At 53.0% G+C, this 14,872-nt stretch overlaps 9 protein-coding genes across 9 annotated transcripts; 6 read left to right on the plus strand and 3 right to left on the minus strand.

Annotated features, from left to right (window-relative positions):
* Positions 1-269: 269 nt before the first annotated feature.
* Positions 270-656, minus strand: LOC138373149 (uncharacterized). The gene has a single exon (XM_069339167.1). It carries the CDS (start codon positions 654-656, stop codon positions 270-272), a length of 387 nt encoding a protein of 128 aa, XP_069195268.1.
* Positions 657-663: 7 nt separating this feature from the next.
* LOC138373150 (putative uncharacterized protein DDB_G0290521) lies at positions 664-1,116 on the plus strand. The gene has a single exon (XM_069339168.1). The coding sequence runs from the start codon at positions 664-666 to the stop codon at positions 1,114-1,116; it is 453 nt and encodes a 150-aa protein (XP_069195269.1).
* A 1,691-nt stretch (positions 1,117-2,807) lies between these two features.
* On the plus strand, positions 2,808-3,230 carry LOC138373151 (uncharacterized). The gene has a single exon (XM_069339169.1). The coding sequence runs from the start codon at positions 2,808-2,810 to the stop codon at positions 3,228-3,230; it is 423 nt and encodes a 140-aa protein (XP_069195270.1).
* A 93-nt stretch (positions 3,231-3,323) lies between these two features.
* Positions 3,324-3,962, minus strand: LOC138373152 (ice nucleation protein-like). The gene has a single exon (XM_069339170.1). The coding sequence runs from the start codon at positions 3,960-3,962 to the stop codon at positions 3,324-3,326; it is 639 nt and encodes a 212-aa protein (XP_069195271.1).
* Positions 3,963-5,793: 1,831 nt separating this feature from the next.
* Positions 5,794-6,180, minus strand: LOC138373153 (uncharacterized). Its single transcript, XM_069339171.1, has one exon. It carries the CDS (start codon positions 6,178-6,180, stop codon positions 5,794-5,796), a length of 387 nt encoding a protein of 128 aa, XP_069195272.1.
* Positions 6,181-6,187: 7 nt separating this feature from the next.
* Positions 6,188-6,640, plus strand: LOC138373154 (putative uncharacterized protein DDB_G0290521). Its single transcript, XM_069339172.1, has one exon. It carries the CDS (start codon positions 6,188-6,190, stop codon positions 6,638-6,640), a length of 453 nt encoding a protein of 150 aa, XP_069195273.1.
* A 1,692-nt stretch (positions 6,641-8,332) lies between these two features.
* On the plus strand, positions 8,333-8,755 carry LOC138373155 (uncharacterized). Its single transcript, XM_069339173.1, has one exon. The coding sequence runs from the start codon at positions 8,333-8,335 to the stop codon at positions 8,753-8,755; it is 423 nt and encodes a 140-aa protein (XP_069195274.1).
* Positions 8,756-9,074: 319 nt separating this feature from the next.
* On the plus strand, positions 9,075-9,833 carry LOC138373156 (uncharacterized). Its single transcript, XM_069339174.1, has 2 exons — positions 9,075-9,196; positions 9,266-9,833. Exons 1-2 carry the CDS (start codon positions 9,075-9,077, stop codon positions 9,831-9,833), a joined length of 690 nt encoding a protein of 229 aa, XP_069195275.1.
* A 319-nt stretch (positions 9,834-10,152) lies between these two features.
* Positions 10,153-14,373, plus strand: LOC123761224 (uncharacterized). The gene is made up of 5 exons (XM_069339175.1): positions 10,153-10,274; positions 10,820-11,231; positions 11,737-12,159; positions 12,200-12,418; positions 13,378-14,373. Exons 1-5 carry the CDS (start codon positions 10,153-10,155, stop codon positions 14,371-14,373), a joined length of 2,172 nt encoding a protein of 723 aa, XP_069195276.1.
* The last annotated feature ends 499 nt before the right edge of the window (positions 14,374-14,872 follow it).

Below are 14,872 nucleotides of genomic sequence, written 5' to 3' on the forward strand. Positions count from 1 at the left end.
TCAACCCTCCAACCTTTCGACTCTTCAACCCTCCGACCATCCTACTCTTGAACCCTCCGACTTTCCGACTCTTTATCCCTCCGACGTTCCGACGTTAGGACGTTCCGACTCTTCATCCCTCTTACCTTCCGACTTCAACCCTCCGACCTTCAACTCTTCAACCCTCTGACCTTTCGACTCTTTAACCATCCGACTCTTCAACCTTCCTACCTTCCGTCTATTCAACCCCCCAACCTTGCATCTCTTCAACCATGTGACCTTCCGACTCTTCAAACTCCGACCTTCCAACTCTTCAACCCTCCCACCTTCCGACACTTCAACCCTCCGACCTTCTGACTCTTCAACCCTCCTTCCTTCTGAGTCATCAACCCTCCGACCTTCAGACTGTTAAACCCTAGGACCTTCATACTCTTGAACCCTCCGACCTTTCCACTCTTTATCTCTCCGACGTTCCGACTCTTCAACCCTCCGACCTTCCGCCTCTTCAACCCTCCGACCTTCCGACTCTTCAGCCCTCCGACCTTGCGATTCTTCCGCCCTCCGACCTTCCGATTCTTCAACCCTCCAACCTTCTGACTCTTCAACCCTAGGACGTTCCTCCTCTTGAACCCTCCGACCTTCCTACTCTTGAAACCTCCAACCTTCCGACTCTTCATCCCTCCGATGTTCAGGCTCTTCAACCCTCCGACCTTCCGACTCTTTAACCCTAGGACCTTCCGGCTCTTCAACCCTCCGACCTTCCGAATCTTCAACCTTGCCACCTTCCGACTCTTCAAACTCCGACCTTCCGACACTTCAACCCTCCGACCTTCTGACTCTTCATCCATCCGACCTTCCGACTCTTCAACCCTCCGACCGTCCGACTCTTCAACCCTAGGACCTTCCGAATCTTCAACCCTCCGACCTTCCTACTCTTCAACCCTCCGACCTTCCGACTCTTCATCCTTCCAACGTTCCGGCTCTCCAACCCTCCGACCTTCCGACTCTTCAACCTCGCGACCTTCCGACTCTTCAAACTCCGACCTTCCAACTCTTCAACCCTCCGACCTTCCGACTCTTCATCCCTCCGACCTTCCGACTCTTCAACCCTCCGACCTTCCGACTCTTCAACCCTAGGACCTACTGAATCTTCAACTCTCCGATCTTCCTACTCTTGAACCCTCTGACCTTCCGACTCTTCATCCATCCGACGTTCCGACTCCTCAAACCCTCCGACCTTCCGACTCTTCAACCCCCGACCTTCCGTCTCTTCAACCCTAGGACCTTCCGAATCTTCAACCCTCCGACCTTCTGAATCTTCAACCATCCGACCTTCCGACACTTGAACCCTCCGACCTTCCGACTCTTCATTCCTCTGACGTTCCGACTCTTCATCCCTCTTACCTACCGACTCTTCAACCATCCGACCTTGCGACTCTTCAAAACTGCGACCTTTCGACTCTTCAAATTCCGATCTTCCAACTCTTCAACCCTCTGACCTTTTGACTCCTTAACCATCCGACTCTTCAACCTTCCGACCTTCCGACTCTTCAACCCCCCGACTTTCCGTCTCTTCAACCCTGTGACCTTCCGACTCTTCAAACTCTGACCTTCAGACTCTTCAACCCTCCGATCTTACGACTCCTCAAACTCCGACCTTCCGACTCTTCATAATCCGACCTTCCGAATCTTCAACCCTCCAACCTTCCGACTCTTCAACCCTAGGACCTTCCGAATCTTTAACCCTCCGACCTTCCTACTATTGAACCCTCCGACCTTCCGACTTTTCATCCTTCCGACGTTCAGGCTCTTGAACCCTCCGACCTTCCTACTCTTCAACATTGCGACCTTCCGACTCTTCAAACTCCGACCTTAAGCATCTTCAACTCTCCGACCGTCCGCCTCTTCAACCCTCCGACCTTCCGACTCTTCAGCCCTCCGACCTTCCGATTCTTCCGCTCTCCGACCTTCCGATTCTTCAACCCTCCAACCTTCTGACTCTTCAACCCTAAGACGTTCCTCCTCTTGAACCCTCCGACCTTCCTACTCCTGAAACCTCCAACCTTCCGACTCTTCATCCCTCCGATGTTCAGGCTCTTCAACCCTCCGACCTTCCGAGTCTTTAACAATAGGACCTTCCGAATCTTCAACCCTCCGACATTCCTACTCATGAACCCTCCGACCTTCCTACTCTTCATCCCTCCGACGTACCGGCTCTTCAACCCTCCGACCTTCCGAATCTTCAACCTTGCCACCTTCCGACTCTTCAACCCTTGGACCTTTGGAATCTTTAACCCTCAGACCTTCCTACTGTTGAACCCTCCGACCTTCCGACTTTTCATCCTTCCGACGTTCCGGCTCTTGAACCCTCCGACCTTCCGACTCTTCAACATTGCGACCTTTCGACTCTTCAAACTCCGACATTCCAACTCTTCAACCCTCCGACCTTCTGACTCTTCATCCCTCCGACCTTCCGTCTCTTCAACCCTCCGACCTTCCGACTCTTCATCCCTCCGCCCTTCCAACTCTTCAACCCTGTGACCATCTTACTCTTCAAATTTCGACCTTCCGACTCTTCAACCTTCCGACCTTCCGAGTCTTCAACCCCCGACCTTCCGACTCTTCAACACTCCACCCTTCCGATTCTTCAACCCCTTCGACCTTCTAACTTTTCAACCCCCCCGACCTCCCGACTCTTCAACCCTCCGACCTTGCGACTCTTAAACCCTAGGGCCTTCCGACTCTTCAGCCCTCCGACCTTCCGATTCTTCAACCCTCCGACCTTCCTACTCTTGAACCCTCCGACCGTTCCACTCTTTATCCCTCCGATGTTCCGACTCTTCAACCCTCCGACCTTCCGACTCTTTAACCCTCGGACCTTCCAACTCCTCAGCACACCGACCTTCCGATTCTTCAACCCTCCGACCTTCCCACTATTAAAACCTCCGACCTTCCGACTCTTCATCCCTCCGATGTTCAGGCTCTTCAACCCTCCGACCTTGCGACTCTTTAACCCTAGGACCTTCCGGCTCTTCAACCCTCCGACCTTCCGAATCTTCAACCTTGCCACCTTCCGACTCTTCAAACTCCGACCTTCCGACACTTCAACCCTCCGGCCTTCCGACTCTTCAACCCTCCAACCTTCCGACTCTTCAACCCTAGGACCTTCCGAATCTTCAACCCTCCAACCTTCCGACTCTTCAACCCTAGGACCTTCCGAATCTTTAACCCTCCGACCTTCCTACTGTTGAACCCTCCGACCTTCCGACTTTTCATCCTTCCAACGTTCCGGCTCTTGAACCCTCTGACCTTCCTACTCTTCAACATTGCGACCTTCCGACTCTTCAAACTCCGACCTTAAGCATCTTCAACTCTCCGACCGTCCGCCTCTTCAACCCTCCGACCTTCCGACTCTTCAGCCCTCCGACCTTCCGATTCTTCCGCTCTCCGACCTTCCGATTCTTCAACCCTCCAACCTTCTGACTCTTCAACCCTAGGACGTTCCTCCTCTTGAACCCTCCGACCTTCCTACTCTTGAAACCTACAACCTTCCGACTCTTCATCCCTCCGATGTTCAGGCTCTTCAACCCTCCGACCTTCCGACTCTTTAACCCTAGGACCTTCCGAATCTTCAACCCTCCGACATTCCTACTCATGAACCCTCCGACCTTCCTACTCTTCATCCCTCCGACGTACCGGCTCTTCAACCCTCCGACCTTCCGAATCTTCAACCTTGCCACCTTCTGACTCTTCAACCCTAGGATCTTTGGAATCTTTAACCCTCCGACCTTCCTACTGTTGAACCCTCCGACCTTCCGACTTTTCATCCTTCCGACGTTCCGGCTCTTGAACCCTCCGACCTTCCGACTCTTCAACATTGCGACCTTCCGACTCTTCATCCCTCCGACCTTCCGTCTCTTCAACCCTCCGACCTTCCGACTCTTCATCCCTCCGCCCTTCCAACTCTTCAACCCTGTGACCATCTTACTCTTCAAATTTCGACCTTCCTACTCTTCAACCTTCCGACCTTCCGAGTCTTCAACCCCCGACCTTCCGACTCTTCAACACTCCACCCTTCCGATTCTTCAACCCCTTCGACCTTCTAACTTTTCAACCCCCCCGACCTCCCGACTCTTCAACCCTCCGACCTTCCGAATCTTCAACCTTGCCACCTTCCGACTCTTCAAACTCCGACCTTCCGACACTTCAACCCTCCGGCCTTCTGACTCTTCATCCATCCGACCTTCCGACTCTTCAAGCCTCCGACCGTCCGACTCTTCAACCCTAGGACCTTCCGAATCTTCAACCCTCCGACCTTCCTACTCTTGAACCCACCGACCTTCCGACTCTTCATCCTTCCAACGTTCCGGCTCTTCAACCCTCCGACCTTCCGACTCTTCAACATTGCGACCTTCCGACTCTTCAAACTCCGACCTTAAGACTCTTCAACCCTCCGACCTTCCGCCTCTTCAACCCTCCGACCTTCCGACTCTTCAGCCCTCCGACCTTCCGATTCTTCCGCCCTCCGACCTTCCGATTCTTCAACCCTCCAACCTTCTGACTCTTCAACCCTAGGACGTTCCTCCTCTTGAACCCTCCGACCTTCCTACTCTTGAAACCTCCAACCTTCCGACTCTTCATCCCTCCGATGTTCAGGCTCTTCAACCCTCCGACCTTCCGACTCTTTAACCCTAGGACCACCCGAATCTTCAACCCTCCGACCTTCCTACTCATGAACCCTCCGACCTTCCTACTCTTCATCCCTCTGTCGTACCGGCTCTTCAACCCTAGGACCTACTGAATCTTCAACTCTCCGATCTTCCTACTCTTGAACCCTCTGACCTTCCGACTCTTCATCCATCCGACGTTCCGACTCCTCAAACCTCCGATCTTCCGACTCTTCAACCCCCCGACCTTCCGTCTCTTCAACCCTAGGACCTTCCGAATCTTCAACCCTCCGACCAACTGAATCTTCAACCATCCGACCTTCCGACACTTGAACCCTCCGACCTTCCGACTCTTCATTCCTCTGACGTTCCGACTCTTCATCCCTCTTACCTTCCGACTCTTCAACCATCCGACCTTCCGACTCTTCAAAACTGCGACCTTTCGACTCTTCAAATTCCGACCTTCCGACTCTTCAACCCCCCGACTTTCCGTCTCTTCAACCCTGTGACCTTCCGACTCTTCAAATTCTGACCTTCCGACTCTTCAACCCTCCGACCTTCCGACTCCTCAAACTCCGACCTTCCGACTCTTCATAATCCGACCTTCCGAATCTTCAACCCTCCAACCTTCCGACTCTTCAAGCCTCCGACCTTCCGATTCTTCAACCCTCTGACCTTCCAACTCTTAAACCCTAGGACCTTCCTACTCGTGAACCCTCCATCCTTCCTACTCTTGAACCCTTCGACCTGCCGACTCTTCATCCCTTTGACGTTCCGACTATTCAACTCTCTGACATTCCGACTCTTCAACTTTGCGACCTTCCGACTCTTCAAACTCCGACCTTCCAACTCTTCAACCCCTACGACCTTCTGACTCTTCAACCCTCCAACCTTTCGACTCTTCAACCCTCCGACCATCCTACTCTTGAACCCTCCGACTTTCCGACTCTTTATCCCTCCGACGTTCCGACGTTAGGACGTTCCGACTCTTCATCCCTCTTACCTTCCGACTTCAACCCTCCGACCTTCAACTCTTCAACCCTCTGACCTTTCGACTCTTTAACCATCCGACTCTTCAACCTTCCTACCTTCCGTCTATTCAACCCCCCAACCTTGCATCTCTTCAACCATGTGACCTTCCGACTCTTCAAACTCCGACCTTCCAACTCTTCAACCCTCCCACCTTCCGACACTTCAACCCTCCGACCTTCTGACTCTTCAACCCTCCTTCCTTCTGAGTCATCAACCCTCCGACCTTCAGACTGTTAAACCCTAGGACCTTCATACTCTTGAACCCTCCGACCTTTCCACTCTTTATCTCTCCGACGTTCCGACTCTTCAACCCTCCGACCTTCCGCCTCTTCAACCCTCCGACCTTCCGACTCTTCAGCCCTCCGACCTTGCGATTCTTCCGCCCTCCGACCTTCCGATTCTTCAACCCTCCAACCTTCTGACTCTTCAACCCTAGGACGTTCCTCCTCTTGAACCCTCCGACCTTCCTACTCTTGAAACCTCCAACCTTCCGACTCTTCATCCCTCCGATGTTCAGGCTCTTCAACCCTCCGACCTTCCGACTCTTTAACCCTAGGACCTTCCGGCTCTTCAACCCTCCGACCTTCCGAATCTTCAACCTTGCCACCTTCCGACTCTTCAAACTCCGACCTTCCGACACTTCAACCCTCCGACCTTCTGACTCTTCATCCATCCGACCTTCCGACTCTTCAACCCTCCGACCGTCCGACTCTTCAACCCTAGGACCTTCCGAATCTTCAACCCTCCGACCTTCCTACTCTTCAACCCTCCGACCTTCCGACTCTTCATCCTTCCAACGTTCCGGCTCTCCAACCCTCCGACCTTCCGACTCTTCAACCTCGCGACCTTCCGACTCTTCAAACTCCGACCTTCCAACTCTTCAACCCTCCGACCTTCCGACTCTTCATCCCTCCGACCTTCCGACTCTTCAACCCTCCGACCTTCCGACTCTTCAACCCTAGGACCTACTGAATCTTCAACTCTCCGATCTTCCTACTCTTGAACCCTCTGACCTTCCGACTCTTCATCCATCCGACGTTCCGACTCCTCAAACCCTCCGACCTTCCGACTCTTCAACCCCCCGACCTTCCGTCTCTTCAACCCTAGGACCTTCCGAATCTTCAACCCTCCGACCTTCTGAATCTTCAACCATCCGACCTTCCGACACTTGAACCCTCCGACCTTCCGACTCTTCATTCCTCTGACGTTCCGACTCTTCATCCCTCTTACCTACCGACTCTTCAACCATCCGACCTTGCGACTCTTCAAAACTGCGACCTTTCGACTCTTCAAATTCCGATCTTCCAACTCTTCAACCCTCTGACCTTTTGACTCCTTAACCATCCGACTCTTCAACCTTCCGACCTTCCGACTCTTCAACCCCCCGACTTTCCGTCTCTTCAACCCTGTGACCTTCCGACTCTTCAAACTCTGACCTTCAGACTCTTCAACCCTCCGATCTTACGACTCCTCAAACTCCGACCTTCCGACTCTTCATAATCCGACCTTCCGAATCTTCAACCCTCCAACCTTCCGACTCTTCAACCCTAGGACCTTCCGAATCTTTAACCCTCCGACCTTCCTACTATTGAACCCTCCGACCTTCCGACTTTTCATCCTTCCGACGTTCAGGCTCTTGAACCCTCCGACCTTCCTACTCTTCAACATTGCGACCTTCCGACTCTTCAAACTCCGACCTTAAGCATCTTCAACTCTCCGACCGTCCGCCTCGTCAACCCTCCGACCTTCCGACTCTTCAGCCCTCCGACCTTCCGATTCTTCCGCTCTCCGACCTTCCGATTCTTCAACCCTCCAACCTTCTGACTCTGCAACCCTAGGACGTTCCTCCTCTTGAACCCTCCGACCTTCCTACTCCTGAAACCTCCAACCTTCCGACTCTTCATCCCTCCGATGTTCAGGCTCTTCAACCCTCCGACCTTCCGAGTCTTTAACAATAGGACCTTCCGAATCTTCAACCCTCCGACATTCCTACTCATGAACCCTCCGACCTTCCTACTCTTCATCCCTCCGACGTACCGGCTCTTCAACCCTCCGACCTTCCGAATCTTCAACCTTGCCACCTTCCGACTCTTCAACCCTTGGACCTTTGGAATCTTTAACCCTCAGACCTTCCTACTGTTGAACCCTCCGACCTTCCGACTTTTCATCCTTCCGACGTTCCGGCTCTTGAACCCTCCGACCTTCCGACTCTTCAACATTGCGACCTTTCGACTCTTCAAACTCCGACATTCCAACTCTTCAACCCTCCGACCTTCTGACTCTTCATCCCTCCGACCTTCCGTCTCTTCAACCCTCCGACCTTCCGACTCTTCATCCCTCCGCCCTTCCAACTCTTCAACCCTGTGACCATCTTACTCTTCAAATTTCGACCTTCCGACTCTTCAACCTTCCGACCTTCCGAGTCTTCAACCCCCGACCTTCCGACTCTTCAACACTCCACCCTTCCGATTCTTCAACCCCTTCGACCTTCTAACTTTTCAACCCCCCCGACCTCCCGACTCTTCAACCCTCCGACCTTGCGACTCTTAAACCCTAGGGCCTTCCGACTCTTCAGCCCTCCGACCTTCCGATTCTTCAACCCTCCGACCTTCCTACTCTTGAACCCTCCGACCGTTCCACTCTTTATCCCTCCGATGTTCCGACTCTTCAACCCTCCGACCTTCCGACTCTTTAACCCTCGGACCTTCCAACTCCTCAGCACACCGACCTTCCGATTCTTCAACCCTCCGACCTTCCCACTATTAAAACCTCCGACCTTCCGACTCTTCATCCCTCCGATGTTCAGGCTCTTCAACCCTCCGACCTTGCGACTCTTTAACCCTAGGACCTTCCGGCTCTTCAACCCTCCGACCTTCCGAATCTTCAACCTTGCCACCTTCCGACTCTTCAAACTCCGACCTTCCGACACTTCAACCCTCCGGCCTTCCGACTCTTCAACCCTCCAACCTTCCGACTCTTCAACCCTAGGACCTTCCGAATCTTCAACCCTCCAACCTTCCGACTCTTCAACCCTAGGACCTTCCGAATCTTTAACCCTCCGACCTTCCTACTGTTGAACCCTCCGACCTTCCGACTTTTCATCCTTCCAACGTTCCGGCTCTTGAACCCTCTGACCTTCCTACTCTTCAACATTGCGACCTTCCGACTCTTCAAACTCCGACCTTAAGCATCTTCAACTCTCCGACCGTCCGCCTCTTCAACCCTCCGACCTTCCGACTCTTCAGCCCTCCGACCTTCCGATTCTTCCGCTCTCCGACCTTCCGATTCTTCAACCCTCCAACCTTCTGACTCTTCAACCCTAGGACGTTCCTCCTCTTGAACCCTCCGACCTTCCTACTCTTGAAACCTACAACCTTCCGACTCTTCATCCCTCCGATGTTCAGGCTCTTCAACCCTCCGACCTTCCGACTCTTTAACCCTAGGACCTTCCGAATCTTCAACCCTCCGACATTCCTACTCATGAACCCTCCGACCTTCCTACTCTTCATCCCTCCGACGTACCGGCTCTTCAACCCTCCGACCTTCCGAATCTTCAACCTTGCCACCTTCTGACTCTTCAACCCTAGGATCTTTGGAATCTTTAACCCTCCGACCTTCCTACTGTTGAACCCTCCGACCTTCCGACTTTTCATCCTTCCGACGTTCCGGCTCTTGAACCCTCCGACCTTCCGACTCTTCAACATTGCGACCTTCCGACTCTTCATCCCTCCGACCTTCCGTCTCTTCAACCCTCCTACCTTCCGACTCTTCATCCCTCCGCCCTTCCAACTCTTCAACCCTGTGACCATCTTACTCTTCAAATTTCGACCTTCCTACTCTTCAACCTTCCGACCTTCCGAGTCTTCAACCCCCGACCTTCCGACTCTTCAACACTCCACCCTTCCGATTCTTCAACCCCTTCGACCTTCTAACTTTTCAACCCCCCCGACCTCCCGACTCTTCAACCCTCCGACCTTCCGAATCTTCAACCTTGCCACCTTCCGACTCTTCAAACTCCGACCTTCCGACACTTCAACCCTCCGGCCTTCTGACTCTTCATCCATCCGACCTTCCGACTCTTCAAGCCTCCGACCGTCCGACTCTTCAACCCTAGGACCTTCCGAATCTTCAACCCTCCGACCTTCCTACTCTTGAACCCACCGACCTTCCGACTCTTCATCCTTCCAACGTTCCGGCTCTTCAACCCTCCGACCTTCCGACTCTTCAACATTGCGACCTTCCGACTCTTCAAACTCCGACCTTAAGACTCTTCAACCCTCCGACCTTCCGCCTCTTCAACCCTCCGACCTTCCGACTCTTCAGCCCTCCGACCTTCCGATTCTTCCGCCCTCCGACCTTCCGATTCTTCAACCCTCCAACCTTCTGACTCTTCAACCCTAGGACGTTCCTCCTCTTGAACCCTCCGACCTTCCTACTCTTGAAACCTCCAACCTTCCGACTCTTCATCCCTCCGATGTTCAGGCTCTTCAACCCTCCGACCTTCCGACTCTTTAACCCTAGGACCATCCGAATCTTCAACCCTCCGACCTTCCTACTCATGAACCCTCCGACCTTCCTACTCTTCATCCCTCTGTCGTACCGGCTCTTCAACCCTAGGACCTACTGAATCTTCAACTCTCCGATCTTCCTACTCTTGAACCCTCTGACCTTCCGACTCTTCATCCATCCGACGTTCCGACTCCTCAAACCTCCGATCTTCCGACTCTTCAACCCCCCGACCTTCCGTCTCTTCAACCCTAGGACCTTCCGAATCTTCAACCCTCCGACCAACTGAATCTTCAACCATCCGACCTTCCGACACTTGAACCCTCCGACCTTCCGACTCTTCATTCCTCTGACGTTCCGACTCTTCATCCCTCTTACCTTCCGACTCTTCAACCATCCGACCTTCCGACTCTTCAAAACTGCGACCTTTCGACTCTTCAAATTCCGACCTTCCGACTCTTCAACCCCCCGACTTTCCGTCTCTTCAACCCTGTGACCTTCCGACTCTTCAAATTCTGACCTTCCGACTCTTCAACCCTCCGACCTTCCGACTCCTCAAACTCCGACCTTCCGACTCTTCATAATCCGACCTTCCGAATCTTCAACCCTCCGACCTTCCGACTCTTCAACCCTAGGACCTTCCGAATCTTCAACTCTCCGACCTTCCTACTCTTGAACCCTCCGACCTTCCGACTCTTCATCCCTCCGACGTTCCGACTCTTCAACCCTCCGACCTTCCGACTCTTCAACCCCCCGACCTTCTGTCTCTTCAACCCTGTGACCTTCCGACTCTACAAACTCCGACCTTCCGATTCTTCAACCTTCCGACTCTTTAACACTCCGACCTTCCGATTCTTCAACCCTAAGACCTTCCGAATCTTCATCCCTCCGATCTTCCGACTCTTCAAACTTCGACCTTCTGAATCTTCAACCATCCGACACTTGAACCCTCCGACCTTCCGACTTTTCATTCCTCTGACCTTCCGAGTCTTCATCCCTCTTACTTTCCGACTCTTCAACCCTCCGACTTTCCGACTCTTCAACGCTGCGACCTTTCGACTCTTCAAATTCCGACCTTCCAACTCTTCAAACCACTGACCTTTCGAATCTTTAACCCTCCGACCTTCCGACTCTTCAATCCTGCGACCTTTCGACTCTTCAAATTCCGACCTTCCAACTCTTCAATCCACTGACCTTTTGACTCTTTAACCATCCGGCCTTCTGACTCTTCAAAACTGCAACCTTTCGACTCTTCAAATTCCGACCTTCCAACTCTTCAACCCTCTGACCTTTCGACTCTTTTACCATCCTACTCTTCAACCTTCCGACCTTCCGACTCTTCAACCCCTCCCCCCGACCTTCCGTCTCTTCAACCCTGTGACCTTCCGACATTACAAACTCTGACCTTCCGACTCTTCAACTCTCCGACCTTCCGACTCCTCAAACTCCGACCTTCCAACTCTTCAAACTCCGACCTTCCGAATCTTCAACCCTCCGACCTTCCGAATCTTCAACCCTCCGACCTTCCTACTCTTGAACCCTCCGACCTCAGACTCTTCATCCCTCTGACGTTCCGGCTCTTCAACCCTCCGACCTTCCGACTCTTCAAACTCCGACCTTCCAACTCTTCAACCCTCCGACCTTCCGACTCTTCATCCGTCCGACCTTCCGACTCTTCAGCCCTCCGACCTTCCGACTCTTCAACCCTAGGACCTTCCGAATCTTCAACTCTCCGACCTTCCTACTCTTGAATCCTCCGACCTTCCGGCTCTTCATCCCTCCGACGTTCCGACTCTTCAACCCTCCGACATTCCGACTCTTCAACCTTGCGACCTTCCGACTCTTCAAACTACGACCTTCCGACTCTTCAACCCTCCGACCTTCCGACTCTTCAACCCTCCGACCTTCCGAATCTTCAACCCTCCGACACTTCAACCCTCCGACCTTCCGACTCTTCAACCTTACGACTTTAACCGTCTTTTCAACCCTACGACCTTCCGACTCTTCAACCTTAGGACCTTAACCATCTCTTCAACCCTCCGACCTACCGACTCTTCAACGCTTCAACCTTCCGACTCTTCAAACCTCCGACCTTCGAACTCTTCAACCCTCCAACCTTCCGACTCTTCAACCCTAGGACCTTCCGTCTCTTCATCACTCCGCCCTTCCGACTCTTCAACCCTATGACCATCTTAATCCTCAAATTCCGACTCTACAAACCTCCGACCTTCCGAGTCTTAAACCCCTCGACCTTCCGACTCTCCAACACTCCTACCTTCCGACTCTTCAACCCCTTCGACCTTCCGACTCTTCAACCCCCCCCCCCGACCTTCCTCCTCTTCAACCTCCGACCTTTCCACTCTTCAACCCTCCAACTCTTCAACCTTAAGATTTTCCGACAGTTCAACCCTCCAACCATCCGACTCTTCAACCCTCCGACCTTCCGTCTCTTCAACCTTCCGACTCTTCAACCCTCCGACCTACCGACTCTTCAACTCTAGGATCTTCTGAACCTTCAAACCTCCGACCATCCTACTCTTGAACCCTCCGACTTTCCGACTCTTTATCCCTCCGACGTTCCGACACTTCATCCCTCTTACCTTCCGAATTTAACCCTCCGACCTTCCGACTCTTCAACGCTGCGACTTTTCGACTCTTCAAATTCCGACCTTCAAATCTTCAACCCACTGACCTTTCGACTCTTTAACCATCCGACTCTTCAACCTTCCTACCTTCCGTCTCTTCAACCCCACAACCTTCCGTCTCTTCAACCCTGTGACCTTCCGACTTTTCAAACTCCGACCTTCCGACTCTTCAACCCTCCGACCTTCCGACACTTCAGCCCTCCGACCTTCTGACTCTTCAACCCTCCTTCCCTCTGAGTCTTCAACCCTCCGACCTTCCGATTCTTCAACACTCCGACCTTCAGACTGTTAAACCCAAGGACCTTTCTACTCTTGAACCCTCCGACCTTCCTGCTCTTGAACCCTCCGACCTTCCGACTCTTCATCCCTCCGACGTTCTGTCACTTCAACCCTCCGACATTCCGACTCTTCAACCTTGTGACCTTCCGACTCTTCAAACTCTGACCTTCCGACTCTTCAACCCTACGACCCTACGACCTTCCGACTCTTCAACCTTAGGACCTTAACCGTCTCTTCAACCCTACGACCTTCCGACTCTTCAACCTTAGGACCTTAACCATCTCTTCAACCCTCCGACCTACCGACTTTTCAACCCTTCAACCTTCCGACTCTTCAAACTTCCGACCTTCCAACTCATCAACCCTCCGACCTTCCGATTCTTCAACACTCCGAACTTCCGACTCTTGAACCCTCCGACTCTTCAACCTTATAGGACCTTCCAACAGTTCAACCCTCCGACCATCCAACTCTTCAACCCTCCGACCTTCCGTCTCTTCAACCTTCCGGAATTCCGACTCTTGAACCATCCGACCTTCCTACTCTTGAACCCTCCAACCTTCCGACTCTTCAAACTTCCGACCTTCCGACTCTTCCACCCTCCGACCTTCCGAGTCTTCAACCCCCGACCTTCCGACTCTTCAACACTCCGACCTTCTGACTCTTCAACCCCCCGACCTTCCGACTCTTCAACCCTCCGACTCTTCAACCTTAAGACCTTCCAACAGTTCCACTCTCCGAACATCCGACTCTTCAACCCTCCGACCTTCCATCTCTTCAACCTTCCGAACTTCCGATTCTTCAACCCTCCAACCTTCCGACTCTTCAACCATCCGACCTTCCGACACTTCAACCCTCCGACCAATTCTGACTTCAACCCTCCTTCCTTCCGACTCTTCAACCCTCCGACCTTCCGATTGTTCAACCCTCCGACCTTCCGACTCTTAAACCCTAGGACCTTCCTACTCTTGAACCCTCCGACCTTCCTACTCTTGAACCCTCCAACCTTCCGACTCTTCATCCCTCCGACGTTCCGACTCTTCAACCCTCCGACATTCCGACTCTTCAACCTCGCGACCTTCCGACTCTACAAATTCCGACCTTCCGAATCTTCAACCTTTCGACTCTTCAACCCTCCGACCTTCCATCTCTTCAACCTTCCGAACTTCCGATTCTTCAACCCTCCGACCTTCCGACTCTTTAACCCTCCGACCTTTGCACTCTTCAACCCTAGGACCTTCCGATTCTTCAACCCTCCGACCTTCTGACTCTTCAACTCTAAGACCTTCCGAATCTTCAAACCTCCGACCTTCCTACTCTTGAACCCTCCGACTTCCCGACTCTTTAACCCTCCGACGTTCCGACTCTGCAAACCTCCGACCTTCCAACTCTTCAACCCTCCGACCTTCCGACTCTTCAGCACACCGACCTTCTGATTCTTCAACCTCCGACCTTCTGACTCTTCAACCTTGCGACCTTCCGACTCTTCAAACTCCGACCTTCCGACTCTTCAAACTCCGACCTTCCGACTCTTCAACCCTCCGACTCTTCATCTCTCCGACATTCCAACTCTTCAACCTTCCGACTCTTCAATCCTAGGACCTTCCGAATCTTCAACCCTCCTACTTTCCTACTCTTGAACCCTCCGACTCTTCATCCCTCCGATGTTCCGGCTCTTCAACCCTCCGACCTTCCGACTCTTCAACCTTGCGACCTTCCGACTCTTCAAACTCCGACCTTCCGACTCTTCAACCCTCCGACCTTCCG

The sequence above is a fragment of the Procambarus clarkii genome, chromosome 41 (assembly GCF_040958095.1).
Source record: "Procambarus clarkii isolate CNS0578487 chromosome 41, FALCON_Pclarkii_2.0, whole genome shotgun sequence".
NCBI lineage: Eukaryota > Metazoa > Arthropoda > Malacostraca > Decapoda > Cambaridae > Procambarus > Procambarus clarkii.

What these genes read in the sequence shown, in the direction of transcription:
- LOC138373154 (XM_069339172.1), top strand. Translation starts at nt 6,188, where the DNA reads ATGTTCAGGCTCTTCAACCCTCCGACCTTCCGACTCTTTAACCCTAGG.
- LOC138373149 (XM_069339167.1), bottom strand. Translation starts at nt 656, where the DNA reads ATGAAGAGTCGGAAGGTTGGAGGTTTCAAGAGTAGGAAGGTCGGAGGG.
- LOC138373153 (XM_069339171.1), bottom strand. Translation starts at nt 6,180, where the DNA reads ATGAAGAGTCGGAAGGTTGGAGGTTTCAAGAGTAGGAAGGTCGGAGGG.
- LOC123761224 (XM_069339175.1), top strand. Translation starts at nt 10,153, where the DNA reads ATGTTCAGGCTCTTCAACCCTCCGACCTTCCGACTCTTTAACCCTAGG. An exon ending in CTACTCTTCATCCCTCTGTC is followed by an intron (nt 10,275 to 10,819) that starts GTACCGGCTCTT and finishes CTTCAACCCTAG; the next exon opens with GACCTTCCGAATCTTCAACT. An exon ending in ACAAACCTCCGACCTTCCGA is followed by an intron (nt 12,419 to 13,377) that starts GTCTTAAACCCC and finishes CTTCAACCTTAG; the next exon opens with GACCTTAACCATCTCTTCAA.
- LOC138373150 (XM_069339168.1), top strand. Translation starts at nt 664, where the DNA reads ATGTTCAGGCTCTTCAACCCTCCGACCTTCCGACTCTTTAACCCTAGG.
- LOC138373151 (XM_069339169.1), top strand. Translation starts at nt 2,808, where the DNA reads ATGTTCCGACTCTTCAACCCTCCGACCTTCCGACTCTTTAACCCTCGG.
- LOC138373155 (XM_069339173.1), top strand. Translation starts at nt 8,333, where the DNA reads ATGTTCCGACTCTTCAACCCTCCGACCTTCCGACTCTTTAACCCTCGG.
- LOC138373152 (XM_069339170.1), bottom strand. Translation starts at nt 3,962, where the DNA reads ATGGTCACAGGGTTGAAGAGTTGGAAGGGCGGAGGGATGAAGAGTCGG.
- LOC138373156 (XM_069339174.1), top strand. Translation starts at nt 9,075, where the DNA reads ATGTTCAGGCTCTTCAACCCTCCGACCTTCCGACTCTTTAACCCTAGG. An exon ending in CTACTCTTCATCCCTCCGAC is followed by an intron (nt 9,197 to 9,265) that starts GTACCGGCTCTT and finishes CTTCAACCCTAG; the next exon opens with GATCTTTGGAATCTTTAACC.